Below are 17877 nucleotides of genomic sequence, written 5' to 3'. Positions count from 1 at the left end.
GGTTCCCAACCTTTAGCTTGTGACCGCTCATCATATTTCAGTTAGCAGTTCTACTCAAAGAGCGATGTCCCCACTTAACTGCTCATATGGTTTAATAAAAACAAAAATCAGTTCAATGTCCAAAGTTTAATGTCAAACAGCTACAACGTACTGCAGTAAAATATCTGAATTCACTTCCACCTCTACATTTGCTATCACTATTCATTTTGACATTTGTATATCTCTCTAAAGTTGATTTGCTTTGTCCTTTTGTTCCATTGTCTTCCACAGTTCCATCTTCATCCTCTTTCAGTTGACACTCCATCACTCTCACTTTCCTGTTTCATCCTTCATGTCTGTTTGGGCTTCACTACTGTATTCAGCCACTCTCTAGTTGTCACACCACTTCCTTCCTTTCTGCCGTTCTTGTGCACTCGACCTCTGGATTCATGTTCAGTTCTTCTTATGCATTCCAAGATGATGTTTTGATTTTGAAGAAAAACACGTCTTGGGGTGACAAAGTGGGAGGATATGGGTATTGACTCGGGCCCTAAAAGTATCTGGACTAAAATACTCTTGTTGTGTGTTTGGTCATCAAATGCATGTTTATGAATATCTTATTTTTTTAATTTCACACTGCTGTGCTTTTGAAACAGGGTCTGTTTGAATTCTACACAAACAAAACACTGCTGAAATTCCGATACAGCAACTTTTGTGTAATTTGAGACGAAGTGGAGCAAGCAGGAATAAAAAAAGAAAAGCTCGATTTCTTTTTCCTCCTGTGCATATGTAAACTTAATTGGCTCTCCAAAGAGAGATTGTCGGTCGGCTGGTGGAAGTATGCCACTAAAGGTGTCAGGATCCAGGATCCCTGTCTGACCTGACGCCTCCCATGGCCGCACCCTTGAGTGTGCACAGCTGAGGACACTCCAGCCGATCACCTCCTGCTGCCTGACACACCAGACTCAGGGCCCACTAATGAGTCTCCTGTCACTACATAAGCTCTGGCCCTGCAGTCTGGGGTTGTCAGGTCGTACCGTTTTTCACCCGCGTCCTCTGCCCTCCTTGCGTGTACGGATTACACTCCGCCGCTCTGCCCTCCTTGTGTTACACGGACTACTCTCGCCGTCAAGCTGCCAGCCCTCCGGTGTCGAGCCACGGGCCTCACACCGTCGATCTGCCACTCGGGTGTCGGACCACGGGCTCCACACCTTCACACAGTCTCAATAAAACCTGTTAATAGTAACTTCTGTCTCCTGTGGTCTTGCGTTTGGGTCCTACCTGTGATCTCTCACATAACAGAACGACCTGACCATAATGGACCCAGCAACCACAGGAGCAGCTACACTGTACGGCCCTAACAGGCTGCTGGAGGAGGTGAGAAGTGTCACTGCTGCGATTTCTCGGATTGGCTGTTTCGTGCAGGAACTAGCCCGGACAGTCAGGTCTCCACCAGTTCCAGCACCCGCACTATTCCCGCCTGTCCTCGCTCCGCCGGTCTGGGAATCCCCCGTGCCAGCTCCGGATCCCTATGACGGAACACTGGGGAAGTGCCAGGGCTTCCTGTTGCTTTGCCGACGAGTGTTTGACCGTCAGCCTCAGACGTTTGCCTCGGACGGGTCCAAGGTGTCCTACGTGGTTGGATTATTACGGGAAGGGCTTTGGACTGGGCTGCGAGAACATTAAGTTTTGATCGGCGTAATACTGTGGGTTATGTGGACTTCGTGACTGCTCTGATGAGAGTTTTTGACCCTCTGGGGGACTCTGATTATATGGCCAAGCACCTTCTCAGCCGGAGACGGAGCCAAGCAAGTGTAGCGGAACACTCTGTGGCCCGGCCGACTCCGGCTCCCCGTATTCGGCCGGCATTGCAGCCAGCTCCTGTTCCTGCCACCTCTTCGCCAGCTCCGGTTCCTACCGCCTCTGCGGCACAGCTTTCCCCAGTCCCGGCCGCCGCCGTCTCCGTACCGCAGCGACCTCTAGTCCCGGCCGCTGCCGTCCCAGAGCAGCAGCGACCTCCAGTCCCGGCCGCCGCCGTCGCCGTACCGCAGTGACCTCCAGTCCTGGCCGCTGCCGTCCCAGAGCAGCAGCGACCTCCAGTTCCGGCCGCCGCCGTCTCCGTACCGCGGCGACCTCCAGTCCCGGCCGCCGCCGTCTCCGTACCGCGGCGACCTCCAGTCCCGGCCGCCGCCGTCTCCATACCGCGGCGACCTCCAGTCCCGGCCGCTGCCATCCCAGAGCAGCAGCGACCTCCAGTCCCGGCCGCCGTCTCTGTACCGCGGCGACCTCCCGTCCCGGCCGCTGCCGTCCCAGAGCAGCAGCGACCTCCAGTCCCGGCTGTCGTCTCGGAGCCGCAGCTATCCCCTGACCTCGCGGCCTCAGAGCCAGAGCCGCTCCCAGTCCCGGCCGCTGCCGCCTCTACGCCAGCTCCAGTTCCTGCCGCCTCTACGCTCCAGCCCGCTCCAGTTCCTGCCGCCTCAGCGCCGCAGCCAGCTCCAGTTCCTGCCGCCTCAGCGCCAGCTCCAGTTCCTGCCGCCTCTACGCCGCAGCCCGCTCCAGTTCCTGCCACCGCAGCGCCGCAGCCCGCTCCAGTTCCTGCCGCCTCTACGCCGCAGCCCGCTCCAGTTCCTGCCGCCGCAGCCCGCTCCAGTTCCTGCCGCCGCAGCGCCAGCTCCAGTTCCTGCCGCCGCAGAGCCCGCTGCCGTCTCTGAGCAGCAGCGACCTCCTGTGCCCGCTGGGCAGCAGAGACCTCCCGTGCCCGCTGCCGTCACGGGGCAGCAGAGACCTCCAGTACCTGCCGGAGCCCTTCTGCCCGCCCGGCCGTCCGCCGGAGCACCTGTGGCCGAGGCTCTTCTGCAGCCCCGTGGCCGGTCAGAACCAGTTTTTCTCACACCGTCGATCTGCCACTCGGGTGTCGGACCACGGGCTCCACACCTTCACACAGTCTCAATAAAACCTGTTAATAGTAACTTCTGTCTCCTGTGGTCTTGCGTTTGGGTCCTACCTGTGAACTCCCACATAACAAAAGGTGATGTGAGGATAAGAAGAACTGAGGTGATCTGTTATTTCCTTCAAATCTCTCAGGTGGGACTCTTCGGTAAAACAGAATCCACAGAGTTTAACTGTGTGTGATATGATCTCAGCATGACTTGGTATCTGACTTTGTACAAAAACATGCAACAAGCGTTGATATTGGAGTGAACCATACCTTTCAGATGCCTGCCCTGGTGACTGTGATGCTTTCCTCTGAAGGAATATCTTCCTAATCCAATTCCTCATCAGCTCCTGCAGTGTAACACGAGACTTGAAGCAGCATGAGACAGCAATTGAGGCGATGTCCTCGGAGGGACGCTGAACACAGAGGATGAATAGACACGGCGTTGTCAGAAAGCATCAGGAGAGAAGGGAGACCTTTGAGTCTATGCAAATTACCAACCCGTCAGCATGTAAAGCCAACCGACCAGAACACAGGAAATAGGATGTTCAGTATCAAAGTGTCTCACACATTAAAAGTGGATGGAAGGGAGGAAGAGGAAGGAGGCTGCTTTGCTCGGCTGCCACGTGAAGTGTGACTGACTTTAACTCGTCTGTGTCTGGTTTTGGTGTCTTCAAATAAAAGCCAGTCTCATAATCCTGAGTTTGTCAGAGCTCGCGGTCCGGTACACGGCACCAAGACCCCCTGCTTGCTACCGCACACATGGTATGCATTTAGAAATGCCTTACGCGCAGCGAGCTTGCTTTAATGTAAAGGACCAGGGTCTGTGAAACTTCAACCGGCAAGCTGACAACGGCTCAGCTCAACTCAACTGGAGCTCATTTGCACTCAACAGCCATTATTTCAAACATGGTGCTGGAAAGATGAGATGTTTAACACGAGAAAGGCCCGGCGAATGTCAACTGAGTCTTGTTGTTAAAGATTATAGTACTGCATCAATAAAGTCAGACTTTTTCTGAAGCCAATGTAATGTATGCATCAATGTAAGTATCCAAAATCAGGCATGGGAATAAACTTTCCACAGATGATATCTTGGTCATCCCTAAAAAGTTGCAATGCTTTTCAGCATTGGGTCATGTACAAAATGTGAAATGAATGGATCTGAACGAGAGCACATTCACAAAAGACGTGTTAGTCGTTTTATCTGTTGACAAGTGCTCTTGCATGGAGCTCGGCACCATAACAGTTCATACGTATGTGTTTTTCCTTCCTTCGTTCGTCGTTCTGGAAATTAAATAGCACACCGATTCATCAAGGCTGCAAAATGATTCAATGATAATCCTCAGAGGCTTTCACAGCCCAACGTCTCACATGCAATACACGGAGCAACACATGGAACCTGAGTGGGGAACATGTGTTGCCTCTTTTTTTATCTTCCAACAGAACTCTTATTGTAAATGATGCAGTGAATCACTTTGTATGAATATAATCAAATGTAGCGTTAAAAACAACTGTTTTGTCCAAAGCTGTATGTGTGGTGATGTGGCATTTTCAGGAGTGAATGTGTTGTTTCAATTGACTCATTTATTTCAAATTATTTCAGGCGACATTTTGAATCTCCAAGTTGATAAATGATTTGAAATATGTGATTGTCTTTTTTTTTGTACGAAGTTTTGTGCCATCTAGTGTCATTATCACAGTCAAAGTTTTTAAACTAGTAAAGTTATAATAAATATTTAGCTTACTTCAGCTTTAAAGCTTCAGCGTTTCTGCATCTGTGTCATGACTAAAAACACAGTCGAGTTCTCGAATCAAGGCAATATTTTCTATAATTGTGGTTGCACAGCAACTATTACTGTTTTACTTCTGTATATATATATATATATCTGTATGTATATATATATCTGTATGTATATATATATATATATATATATATATATATATAGCATGGTATATGATCAGCAGGGCCATTGAAATTATTCCTAGATGTGTCACTGGGAAAACAAGTGAAGTGAAACCTCCATGAATAAATAAAAGGGCTGTTCTTAAACTGGATTTTACTCGCAAGGAGTTTATATGGAGGGTCTGCTTCACAGATTTACTGTCGCGTGTTAAGTCGGTCTTTTACTCTCCACTGCATGAAGGGTCTAATATTCACCCGGGGATAAAATATATGTACTGTCTGTACTGATTATTAAGTATTGAAAAAGTTGACGCAATATTTGCAAGAGATGTTGAGCGACATTTGGCTGATTGGGGGAGACTTTAACAAAGTCCTCGATCTTGAAAGTGTAACTTTTGCAGGAATGCACACACAGCTCAGATGTTATACCTTGAGGAGAAGACAACACAGAAATGCTGCTTATTGATAGGGGAGCGATGGCACCCAACAGAGAATACCAGGACAAGACCTTTTTTCCCTGTTCTCACAGCTTCTGCTTGTTCATGCTAGAAGATGCTTTATGCCCAGAGCTGTTTGAGAGGATCAGGCGATTTCAAACTGGGATTCAGTCACATTTCCTGATGCAAAAAGGTTTTGGAAGTTGGCAGAAATGACAAGTAAACATTAGAATAGTCAGCTGGAAAGATTAGTGGGTTTTGGCACCCTTGAAATCTCTAACTGGCTCTGCTAGTCAATAAATTGTATCGCCCTCTCTCTGTGAAGAGGAAACAGCAAAAGTAGTAAAATACCATCAAAAATAAATACAGGATCTTAACAAGATTTAGCTTGTCTAGAATAACATATTTAAGGTACATTTTTAGGGCAGACTGCATAATATTATTAACAAACCTTGGATGTTTTCGTTAAAATATACATGAGGAATGCCTCCAAGGAGAGAATGTCCAGACAAAGCCAGTCTGGCCTTGTATCGCTTCACCTCCCAGAGGATTATGGATGCTGTGACTTCAATAGAATACAAATAAAAAGCCAACACATGTTTTCTTAAGGACCACGTGATCTTATTACGTTTTCAGAAGGACACTTCCTGCAACAGGGCTGCCCTCTCACCTCAGTTCACCTTGATTGTATGTGAAATACACACAGGTCAGGATTCACGAGGATGATGAACGCCACCGATCAAGGTGTTGAGAAACGCGTAACTGTGAAAACATCCTTCCAAAATTCGAGAAAAGGTTCTAGACACGTGTCCAAGACTCCTCACTAAACCTGAACGCTAAAACAAAAAGAAAAACATGTTACCCTGCAAGGATTTAAAACCAATACAAGATAGATGGATTGATAGATTGATAACAAATACAGCAAAAATATATCTTCAAATGTATTTCAGCAGGTACATTTTCTGCGGTAAAATGCATTCAAGTATTTAATAACAATTTCTCGTAACCCTTAAAATATATTGACCTGTGAGTGCGCCCATAAAAATGTCTTTATTCAAGTAATTACAATGTAACTGTATAGGCATCGTTTGCGTCTGTTAATAGCCAGAGTTTTGTATCTCTGAAGATGTAATCCACACAGGCAATCCGAGCCTTAAATATTCAGCCGATGTCCGATTAAATATAGGCCGACTTGTGGCAAAAGAACCTGCTGTGTAGAAATGTGATGCAGTGTAATTACAGTGCCATTGGGGGAAAAGGAGAGCTGCAATATGGATATGCAACAAGGACTGTTTTTTATTTTTTTAGTCAGATAGTTAAAAACTAAATTTGTCATCCCAGAAGTTGGGGTGACTGGGATCATAAACAGAGCGCCTCTGAGGAAGCTTTGACGTGGGATTTTCATGATCTTCTAAATTTATATAATATGGCAACATCTGTCCATAATTGCAACATTTATTTTGGAGAGCGAGTTCAGTTCCTAGCTTTAGCAGATTGATGCACAGCAGACATGTTTAAAAACAACATTGTCCACTTCAAATACATTCAGAAATTATTAGAAACGTTTGGGATGATTGTTCAAGCTTTTTCCTGTCTGGAATCAAAGATAAAACATAAGAAAACTCAATATCACACTGTTACATTAAAGTGTTGGTTTGTGCATGCTTCTGCTGGAATGAACAGCCGTACAGTTTGTACACACATAAAATGGAAGTGGACAGAGGCTTCCTTTCACGGCAGTCTGAAAGTATCGCCCTGCTGACTACTTCATCATTCACAATGGAAACAGAAGGAAAACATAAGCTTTGGGAATGTCTTCGCGAAGGTCAAAGCCAGCTCATAACATGCCTCAACAGTGACAAACATGTCATCAGAAGAGATCATAAACCATGAAATAGAAGCATTAGCCATATTATCCAGGAAATTGCCTCTCTGGCTTCACAAGAGGCTCTACATTACAGCAGACATAAATGGAAATACATTTACAGCTTATCTGGATGTACACTTCTATATTTACAAAACAAAAACACCACCTCTTGCCCTGTATTCCCCCTCACTGAAAATAAATAGTTACTGTTTTAAGGTTGATTTATTGCAACGATGCTTCAGGGTCTTAATACCGGGAGTCTATGGGAGTCGTATCAGGCTTTGGCTGCCTAGAGATAAAAACTCAGCTCAATATTCCCCTAAGTTACTCACATTACATTGGCCTCTTGCACCACAAGGTCATTTCAAGTCCCTGAAGTCTCTTTATCGAAAATACACATGTATTATACTTGACGTGTGTGTTCCGCAAATAGTCGTGTTTGTGTGTGTGTGTGTTCACAGAGACGCGCAGTTGCATAAAACAATCAATACTTCTAAAAGGTTAATTGACAAATCGACTCAAAGCGTTTAAATGCAATCATATTTATTTTTGTTGTCGCATACAAAAAAAAAGGCTCAGATTGCAGTTGGCTCTTCACAGAAGAAGCTACATTCTTCACTAAAATGTGAAAGCAGAACACGTTACACACACGTAAAGAAATGAAAAACTAATTCAGAGTTGTACATGATTGTAAAAGCCGACATCTTTGAAATGATTCTTTATCTTTTTCACTCATTTAGGAAATAAACCGAAGAAAAAGATGACTTTAAGAAATAGCATGACTGGTGTGAGTTACAGCATACAGAAGTGCGAACAATGGAGTATTTATTTTTAAGATAGAATAAATTGTTTAATAAATGAAACAATTAAACTATAGCTTTTCAGAGCTCAAGTCACTCAAATTGTGGGGAAATTATGCAACCATAAATATATAAACTTAATTTCAATAAGAAATACACCTACATTATCTCGAATTTCAATTAAAAAAAAAAAAAATCAAAAAAAAAATCAATGAATTGTTAATTCATTGATTAATAGATGATATTTTCTTTATCTGTGTCATTTTGAGCAATTTCTTTTAAAAATGTTTGGCAACAATCATATTGAATTTGTGAAACTACACTGTAGCAGAGCAAATTGAAAATACCAGTAAATGCATATCCAGAATATAAGTCATTGTGTATGTCAGATTTTTGCACTTAAATTTCAGAGATCAGTTCCTACTAAAACGTTGAATTATGTTGTCAATACATCTCATTTTGTAGAATATATTAACTATACAGTAAAACCTAAAACCAAGGATCCTGTGTAAAAAAACAACAACAAAAGGAACAAAAAGCATGTGTGCATATCTGCACACCTGGTTGCTCACCAATCAGCCTCCTCAGTGGTCCGCAGTGTGTTCAGTGGAGCGAGGCTCTCCATTTACCCATAAACCCCTCTGTTCTGTGCTTTATTCTGAGGCAGAACAACAGGGGGGTCCGATCAGAGAGGACAAACTCTGTCCCAGGTCCCATTATTACGATACAGCACTAGTGTCTAACTTGTGTCCAGTTCATGGCCATCCCAGTCCAACTCCAGTTCAACCAGTTTGATCCCAGTAGGGGGCGCAGCAGCCCTGCTTGATGATTCCAGAATATTGCCCAATTGCTCCTAAAACACCTTTATTTCCCAAATCTAATTAGTTAAAAACAGTTTTTAAACAAGTCTATCTTAATGAGATGCAACTGAAACAGTTCAAATGTGTCTGCAATTTATGCATCACCATGTAGAGAAATAAAGCAGACTGACCTCCAACCTGAACCGCTCAGTGGCTTCTGTTTACGTGGCCACTTTTTAACACGACGCAGGCTCTCAAAAAGAAGCAAATAGTCAGAGTCATTGGTCTCCTGGCTTCAGAGTGGGCTCTGAGTCTTATGACTCTGTGTGTACTCTTCTGTGTTACCGCTTACACAAATGGCGCGAGACAAAGAAGAACAAGAAATGAATCACTGTGATTCAGCACGTCGGCCCCTGAGTAACATTCTGGAGAAGAAACGGATTATTTTTGGAATTTCAAAAGGTAAACCAGTCACAAGGTAATACGAGTCATTTGCAGTAGCTTAGCAATGGATTGCATTGTGTACTTGATGGGCGAGTAACAAAAAAAATCTCCCAGTCTGGGGCAGAACGGGTGCGAGGTCAGCGGTGAGGACGGATGAGGAAGTCAGGTCGTCAGCAATAAGAGGACGAGGAGGAGTGGAGGTGAAGCCGTCCTCAGGGAGGAGCCGCTGCTTTCACGTACAGTTCCTGGAAGAGAGAAGGAACCGTTATGAATGAAACAGTGTATCCGACGTTTGGCCTGCACCATTTTCCAACAGCTTGGGCTAGCCGCTTTAATTGCAACTTATGAAAATGATAAGGTCACAACATATAAAGACATTGTAGACAATGGTATGCCTCCTAACTTTGTGACAAGTTATAGAAGGTCCTTGGTTTCTAGGTTTGGCGTAGCCGTAGAACAACTTTGGGATGAAGTGGCGCACAGAGTGCGAGTCCTATTGCTCTGCATCAACAACGCTCTTGTGGCTGAAAGGTTCCAATATCTTCCCAGACGAGAGAAGGAGGAGCCTTTTCCATTTGACTAATTTGCATGACTGATTCATTGAAGTAGACTTGTATGTAGGTTGTCACTGTCATGTTTTCTTACAGACGATGTGCCGTGTTCTTGCTATAATCAAGTCATGCAAGTGAACCACATGGGCAGAGAAAACATCACGGAGACGCCTGCATTTACAAATAGATTGGGTTTGAAATGTTTCATCTCACCTCGTGTTTGTTTTGAACCCTCTGATGCTGTAGGGGAGAGAGAGAGCGAGAGAGAGAGAGAGAGAGAGCACAGAGAGAAGATTTAGATAAAGTTGAGGCAAAGAAACAAGATGCTGATTCGTCATTTTTGTGTGCTTAACTTTCTCAACAAAGCTACTGCTTTCTGGAACAAAAAGGAGCAAGAAACAGACAAATGACCACGGGAAGGTATTTACCATTACTCAAAGCCTTACGCCATGAAAAATGAGTACTGACTGGCTGCGCAACCCTAAATATGTCCCCTATGCAAATTCTCTTAAAGGTCGGATAAAAAAAGCGCTTGAGAAGCATGGTAACAGGAAAAGATAGTGTTATGTAAATTTGTTGGAGTAAGAATGATGGAGATTATACAGAGGGGATACAGGAAATGAAAAAGGGGGGGAAAAAACACGACAATTCAAAATGACAGAGCGAAGCCAAGAAGTGGACAGAAGATGAAAGAGAGCAGAGGAGATCCGAGTGAGAAAGTATGGCGGAAAAAAGAGAAGAAGGCTGGAAAGATTGAAACAAGGTCAGACAGAGAGAAAAGGGAGGGAGAGAAAGAGACGGGATAAGGGGGTGTTTGTGTCTGGACGTCACTTTCTCAGCAGGGGGCGGACTAAAAGGAAATAATGGAGGGAAGGATGAGTGGAATGAAGGGACAGGGAGGGGTGGGAGAGCTGGTGAAGAGAAGAGGAATAGGAAAAGAAATACAGGTGGCGAGAATAAAAAGCCGATAGAAAAAGGAACCGGCGTCTAACGCAGTGCGAGAGAAAGGTCAGGGAACAGGGAAGAGGCTGCACAATTGCAGCCGTTATTAAATCGATACGGCCTTGAACCCATCTGTGACAGTGCAACCTCAAAGACTCAAACACACGTGAAGACAAAGTGTGTATTGATGTCTCCAGGAAAACTACCAGCTATTCACATCCCACTGCGACTGACGGATTATGGGAGAGGAAATGGGACACTCTGCGCTCATCTGCTCTCCACCCACACAGAGGGAGAAAGGGTTTATTAATGAGGACTTAGTGTCGAAACATTGTGTTTGTCTGGAATAGCCATCCCATCCCTACAGGTCTCTGTAGCAACATGTCGCTCCGACAGACATGAGACACTAAATTACTCCCAGGTCCCGAACAACTAACGACCGTCTAGGGGTTAACGAAGCATTAAATAGCATGCTGGGTCGGGGCCTCTGACTGAGCCGGTGTGTGTGTGTGTGTGTCTGTGTGTGTGTGTGTGTGTGTGTGTGTGTGTGGATGTAACTGTGAGTGTTTGTAGGGAGGAAATCAAAGCAAACAGAAAAGAGAAATAGTCAGACATTTCGGGCTTTAAATAGCACTGGAATACTAAATCAGATAATAAAAATCATCATTATTATGTTCATTTTTAATCAACCCATGTTTTAATGCAATTTAACAACTCAAGAATATTTATTAGTTAGCTGATCTGCAGTGCATGTATGATTTTAATAATTAAAAAAAAAGAAGAAATTCACAAAATAATATGTAATTTAGAAGAAAAACCTGGTTTTATAACCTCAACTCCTTGTCTTTAGTGAGTTTTTTATTGTGGATATTTTGGATGCGACAAACTAAGCAACAACAAAAGGATCACATTAAGAAAATAATAAATATGTTTTAAAATCAAACTTATAATTTACTTGGGAAGAGGAAAAACACTTCACTGAAAAGCATGAATAAGTGTGTGTGTGTGTGTGTGTGTGTGTGGCGCCACACCGCATTTGGAAACTAAAATGTTAAATGCCTTGCGTTTACCCGGCTGTATGTGATATGCGTGTTTTGATCGGTCTATAATCACATCATTTGCACAAAAAAACCGAACACTGAGGACCACGACTTTGCGTCAATCTCATAATTTCACTCCGGGTGAGCTCCGCCACAAAATGGCGTCCATGGTGGCGTGACTGCAAGAACAGTGCCGCCTCTGCACTGCAGTCAGAAACATGCAGCATGTGTAACTGTACATGCACAACCATGGCTAAGTGTGCGTGTGTGTGCGCGTGTGTGTCAGTGCAGTGTGTGTGTGTGTGTTGTGTGTGTCAGTGCAGTGTGTGTGTGTGTGTCAGTGCAGTGTGTGTGTGTGTGTTGTGTGTGTCAGTGCAGTGTGTGTGTGTCAGTGCAGTGTGTGTATGTCTCCAGTCGGCAGAACGCCCCTGCAGAGACAGACACTGTTCCACCATCCCACCTCTCCTCTTACGCCGCCATTTTACACACGCAGCAGCTAATGCTAACCAACCCTGACCGTTAGCACTTTACTAAAAATAAAAGAAAAGATGTGATCGGCGGAAAAATACGCGAATGAAAAACGGGAATTGACGAAAGCGGCTAAAGTTAAACTTTGAGTGTCGAGTTTAGCGTCCGAGAGAGCTTGGCTGGGCAAGCGGTGTGTGTGTGTGTGTGTGTGCGCGAGTGTTCGTATTGTGTCCTTGTGTGTATCGAGTTCAGAGGGTACAAAGGTATTTGGGAGAGAGGGGAGGGGGTAAAGGAGGACAGCGATGTAAGAAATAAAAAATAAAAAACTAGCAGAAAAAAAAGGGAAAGAAAATGGGGAAAATGGTGAAGCCCTGCAAATTGAAATGAATGCAATGGACTGCTCACAGCGGGACGACGACAGAAAAGAGAGGAGAGAGAACGGGAATCAATTAGAGAGAGAGGGATGTTGGTCTGTAATGGTTTCTCACAGTAGGACGGCGAGAAAAGAGAAAGGAAGAGAGGCAGCGCGACAAGGTGAAGAAGAGGGATAAACAACAGGAGGAGTTTTAGGGAGACGTTGCAGCAAGAAAAAGGTAAGTATGGAGTGAGAGGCGAAGCGAGTCGGAGATGCAATAGATGGCTGCAGGGCGGCAAAGACTTTACAAGACACCAGTCTGCTGACGACGATTCAGAGCCTTGTTTTTCTGACGCAACACGGGCTCAAGCACCTTTCGGCAAAAGCACTTTCTCTGGCATGACTCGTGACAGCGTTGTGTTGAAATAAACATCATCGCACACATCGCTACGCCAAAAAACATAACCAACACCTCCAAAGCCAAAGTCATGCTCTGTACTGCCGCGAGGAACAACCAGGATGAGGAAACATGAGAGACACACACACACACACACACACGGGATGTCATTAGGAGCTCCCTGCACCACTGAATCTGTCCTGCCTGGTTTGTTGTGTTCTTGGGTTAAATTAAGGAGATAAACACACACATGCACACACTGGAGAGGAGACCGAGGGACAGGCGAGTGGGAGCTGACCTTGGAGCAATGACAGCGTACCTGACGGACCCTCTCACTGTCATCACTCTGTCCTTCAGACCAGTGTGAGGCAGGCGTGTAGGTGTGTGTCTGTACTCTCTGATAATTAATTCAAACACCCACAACAGGGCATACCCACGTGGAAATACCGTTTCATCACATGCTTTTTAGAAGAAGAAAAAAAGTTTGGGGCGACAAGGAGGGGGGGGAGGGAGGTGCACGGGTTGAAGTTTAGATACGAGATAAGATGTAGCTGAAGGACGAGAGGCCCCCCCCCACACACACACACACACACACACACACTGAAACCATGCTACCTGTCAGATAAAAGGGAACCTGAGCAGGAAGCAACCAGAGGGTATGTAAGGTGTTACCACAGGGAACAACACAACAACAGCTGTGGTAAACCGCCACTAATGGACAGTCAAAGAGAAAGTGAGAGAGAGAGAGACCCTCTGACTCTCCTCAATCTCCACTCTCATCCATCTCGTTCGCTCTTCTCTCTCCGGCCTCATGTATTCTCATCCCAACGCACTCGGCGCACAGCATGCACGCGACATAGATGGAGCGAAGCGAGGACAGGGGAGTCGGCGAATAACTGTGTGGTAGATACGGAGATACAACAAAGAGACAGAGAAAGGTGGAGGAGGAATTGGGTGGGGGCGGGGCGGAGTCAGACGGGGAGGGAGGGAGGAGGAAGTGTGAGAGACTGCCATGGATGGTGCCTAGATTAGTTTTGCTCCAGTAGCGAAAGATCATAAAAAAACAAGGAAGGGAGGAGAGCGCTGAGGAGACAGAGAGAAGGGGAGGATTAGTGCCACTTCAGGAATGACAGAAGACTAGAAAGAAAGAGCGGGAGGAGTGGAAGACACCGAGAGGGAGATCCTGACATTTAGTCGGGATTAGTTTTGGTGAAGGAACAGGATGAGAGGGAGAAAAAAAAAAAGAGAACAGGAAACAGTAGATGGAAGTAATGAATCTTTCTTGGTGGAAGCCTTTCTAATGTAAAGTAATCGGCTTCAACGGTAAAGTCAAGTGTGTGTGCATGTGTCTCCCCGCATGCGTAGTCCAGGTGATTCCAAATATTTAGGTTATTTCTGGCTCATACAGGCTGATCTGGGAATACTGTCAGAAGGTCAGAAGACGACATTTGCATTTCCTCACTGAACAACTATCTGTGGTATTTCTAATTAATGACAGCAGGATAATTAACATTTAAAAAAAAAGTCATCGGCCTTCACTCTGGTAATAACGCAGCAAATTACTCCCCGTCTCGCGCCGGAACAGAGATGGCATTTAAGAATTCATTCGAGACGGATGGGGCTCTTTTTATACTGGTTTTTAATATTTTTCTCTTTTACACAAAAGTGACATGAATTTAATCAAGGCGGTGTGGTTGGGAGGTATTCGTTAGACGACGTGTAGAAATTAAGTGAATGGGTCTCCCACACACGCAGACACGCACAAACCTGCGTCCAGCTCTCCTGGACAAAGTGTGTGTTAGTTCAGCCTGGGACAGCACGACAAGCCCCCTGCAGCTAGCACTGGGATGGGAACTGGGACAGACTTCTCAGACCAGCGTATGAGGGGGCACGCACACACACACACACACACACACACACACACACACAGACAAATGGTCATACACGCCACCAACTGTACAGGGATTCCCACAGCGACTGGGCAACATTCCCAACCGGAATGGGCAGCTCACTGGACTGGAAGACTAACGTTACTCTAGGCACGCTCTGGATTAGATCAACTCTGGGAATTTCACACTGGGACAGAGCGATGGAGAGTGGGGGAGACCAGGAGGAGGGCTGGGAGAAGAGAGAAAAAAAACCCTCAATCCAATTAGTTTTAAAAGCCAACGTGGAGTGGAGAGTGGGCTAAATCTAATTTTACAATGTTAAAGATAATACAAGATTCTGAAGGGTAAAGATGAATTTAGTTTCCTCGAGAATGAGAGCATTGCAGTTCTTCAGAGAGAGAGAGAGAGAGAAGGAATAGTAGTGGGGGTGAGGAGCAGTCTAAATATCATGCCCTGGTAGTAGAGAAGAGAGGCAGAGAGAGGAGTCTCCTGGTTTACAAAGAGGGAGCATGAAAGGAAGAGCAGATGAAGAGGAGGGTAGTGTACTCACGGGGCTCGCAGCACACGGTGACACGCAGCGTCATACATGGCAGAGGAGGGCCTTCATCTGCAGGTAGAGCTGGAGGAGGGAGGGAGGGAGATTTTAATATGCTGCTTACCTATTAAACCCGACAAACGGTGAGTCAAAAATGCCAACGTGTCAAATAACGTGTTAAAGAGAGAAATTCAGATATGCTGGGTAAAAATCTTCCCATCAAATCTAGTCTTTGAGAACTGTCTCGGTACTTTTGAAGAATACTTATGATAAGAAAAGCTAAAGAGCAGAGAGTATGTTTTCCTGTTTCTACCATATCAATACCTCAATACAAAAGAATCACACCATCTTCCTCTCACAGGGACACGATCTGCACAACCAACAATAAAAGACAGTGCCGAGAGTGCAAGCATAAAAAAATGTAACCGCTTCGATGTCAACACTGATCACGGCTCTCAAGGGAAGATTGGCAGACATCAGCTGTATTACCTGTCAGTGTAGTGTTGCTTTTACAAAAACAATTCTGTCTGGAAACTGCAGCTAAATGGCTTTACGTTTGAATTATTCACAAACAGCTGCTAACTCTACAGGGACCCACCACACAAGCTGAGTGTATGATCACTAACAGTCTGTCCTACTTTGTATCAGTAATTTCAACGTGTAAGACACAGCACAGACTGGCAGTGAGGCTGCTATAAAGCACTACGTACTGTGGATCGGAGGCTCACAGACTAAACAGCGTCACCATTTTGACGGCAAATGCGTCAAATTTAGAAGAAAAAAAAAATACTGCAAATAATGAAGCGCAAGCAAAGACAGGAGCACTTTCACCAAAGTACAACAGAAAGTACTAGCAAATATAGAAATTCTGCAAGTCGTACGCAACACATCCCAAGTTGCCCAGTTTGACACGAGAAGGCCGTCTGCTGAAAGTTCACCTAAAATCTCAGTTCAACACGTACGCGAACCAGCAGGATTTCGTGACATCACAACTAGTTTGAATCAATCACGGTCTAGCATGCAACTTACACAAGCGTGATGTGAGAACTTGAAACCTCCAGTGCACAACAGGTGGCTACCCTCCGGGTCTGAAGAGTGACGCCAATGCGGGAGTGCCTTTAACTTTCTAATAACCAGCAGGGGGCGACTCCTCTGGTCGCAAGAAGAAGTCTGATTGTGTCGTGGAAATGACTTCTCACTTGATTTGTTACCTCAGCACACGTTGTAAACTGGAGCTGATGGGCTCAATCGCTAGTTTCAAGTCTTCTTCAAGAAAACATGGTGTTCATTTAGGAAATGATGGTCCCATTTAGCGTAAAACAGACCATAAAGCTGGGTATGCGCTACGGTGGGGCTACCTCGTGACTGAAAGGTCGGTTCCACTGCGTTGTCTGGTCTTGGTGTTCGTCATACAACCCTTTCAAAGTGCGTTTTCACTTCTTTAAAGTTAATCGTTACCTTTTTGATCGAACTATGCCATATTCAGGACTCTGTTGTACTTAGCTCCACCCTCTCGTCTCACTTCTGGTTCCAAAAATCCAATATTTATTTTGGCGTCAACGTCATTGCATAATTTCGTGCCTTTGACTAATTACTACTGCATTCTTCAGTTTTAGGCGTCCCCTGGAAACTATCCCCCTAGAATGGTTCCATGCTCGGCGCTGCGGATCATCAGAGGATGTTGAGGCGTTTCCTGTTTTCTAGGGAATACAAATGGAGAACCAGCAGTTGTTGGTCAGCAGGTCAGGCAGAGACCCAGAGACGGTGGGTTGACAGTGTCTGTGGGAGCCGTAGAGAGGGGCCGAGCCCAGCTCAGACTGAGCCAACTAATGCCATTAGTGTTTCTAATACTATTGTACTGTTCTCCCAGGCTAATGCCATTATAGTGTCTCCAGTGCTGCGGGCCCATTCAGCACACAGAGCCCAGAGCCAGACATTTGGACCAAGTTTACGCCTTATCTTTGATGTGGACAAAACACACAATTGCTGTGAGTCCAATGTGGCCCGACCAGGGGGGGGGGGGGGGGGGGGGGGGGGACAGCCATTGTTGCTTGTCTGTGAACGGGCCTGAACAACCACAATAGCTCAGTGTGTGTACATATATACATGTGTGTGTGTGTGTGTGTGTGTGTGTGTGGAAGCACTCTCTCATGCACTCACAATGCTCCATTGTCCCTTGAACCGCAACAGTAATTTATGTAAAGATTCTCTCTCTCTTCGTCTCATCCATCCCTTTTCTCCGTCTCTTTTGTTGCTCTCCCTTTTCTCTCTCCTATGTGGATTCCTCTCATCCGGACCCCCCTGTCCCTCTCCCCCCCCCCCGTCCCGTACTGTCAGACTGTGTCCATCTTTTGCCCTCTCTCTCTCTCTCCCTCTGTCACTCCTCCACGCTTGTCTACCTCCGTCTGCCTGCCTTTCCCCCCACCCTCCTCACTGTCGTCCCGTATTGATCTCCATTTCTTCCTCCTACACTGTTCGGCCCCTGCGTCTCTTTGTTGTCACCCTTCCATACCATGCGTTCACTTGACTCTTTCA

General features: G+C 45.5%; 1 protein-coding gene across 2 annotated transcripts in view; it reads right to left on the bottom strand.

The window, feature by feature from the left end:
- Positions 1–7680: 7680 nt before the first annotated feature.
- The window catches only part of efna4 (ephrin A4), a 29536-nt gene continuing 19339 nt past the window's right edge, over positions 7681–17877 (bottom strand). Inside the window, exons 3-5 of one of the 2 annotated variants that reach the window (XM_079275487.1) lie at positions 15358–15426; positions 9930–9956; positions 7681–9410 (exon numbers count right to left, since the gene is read on the bottom strand). In XM_079275487.1, the coding sequence (XP_079131613.1) occupies positions 9328–9410; positions 9930–9956; positions 15358–15426 (179 nt within the window). In that variant the 3' untranslated portion in view covers positions 7681–9327. The remainder of the gene's footprint in view (positions 9411–9929; positions 9957–15357; positions 15427–17877) is intronic. The other variant, XM_079275488.1, reaches the window with a different exon arrangement.

The sequence above is a fragment of the Melanostigma gelatinosum genome, assembly GCF_949748355.1.
Source record: "Melanostigma gelatinosum genome assembly, chromosome: 9".
Classification (NCBI taxonomy): Eukaryota; Metazoa; Chordata; class Actinopteri; order Perciformes; family Zoarcidae; genus Melanostigma; species Melanostigma gelatinosum.
This window is presented reverse-complemented; position numbering and strand designations above follow the sequence as displayed.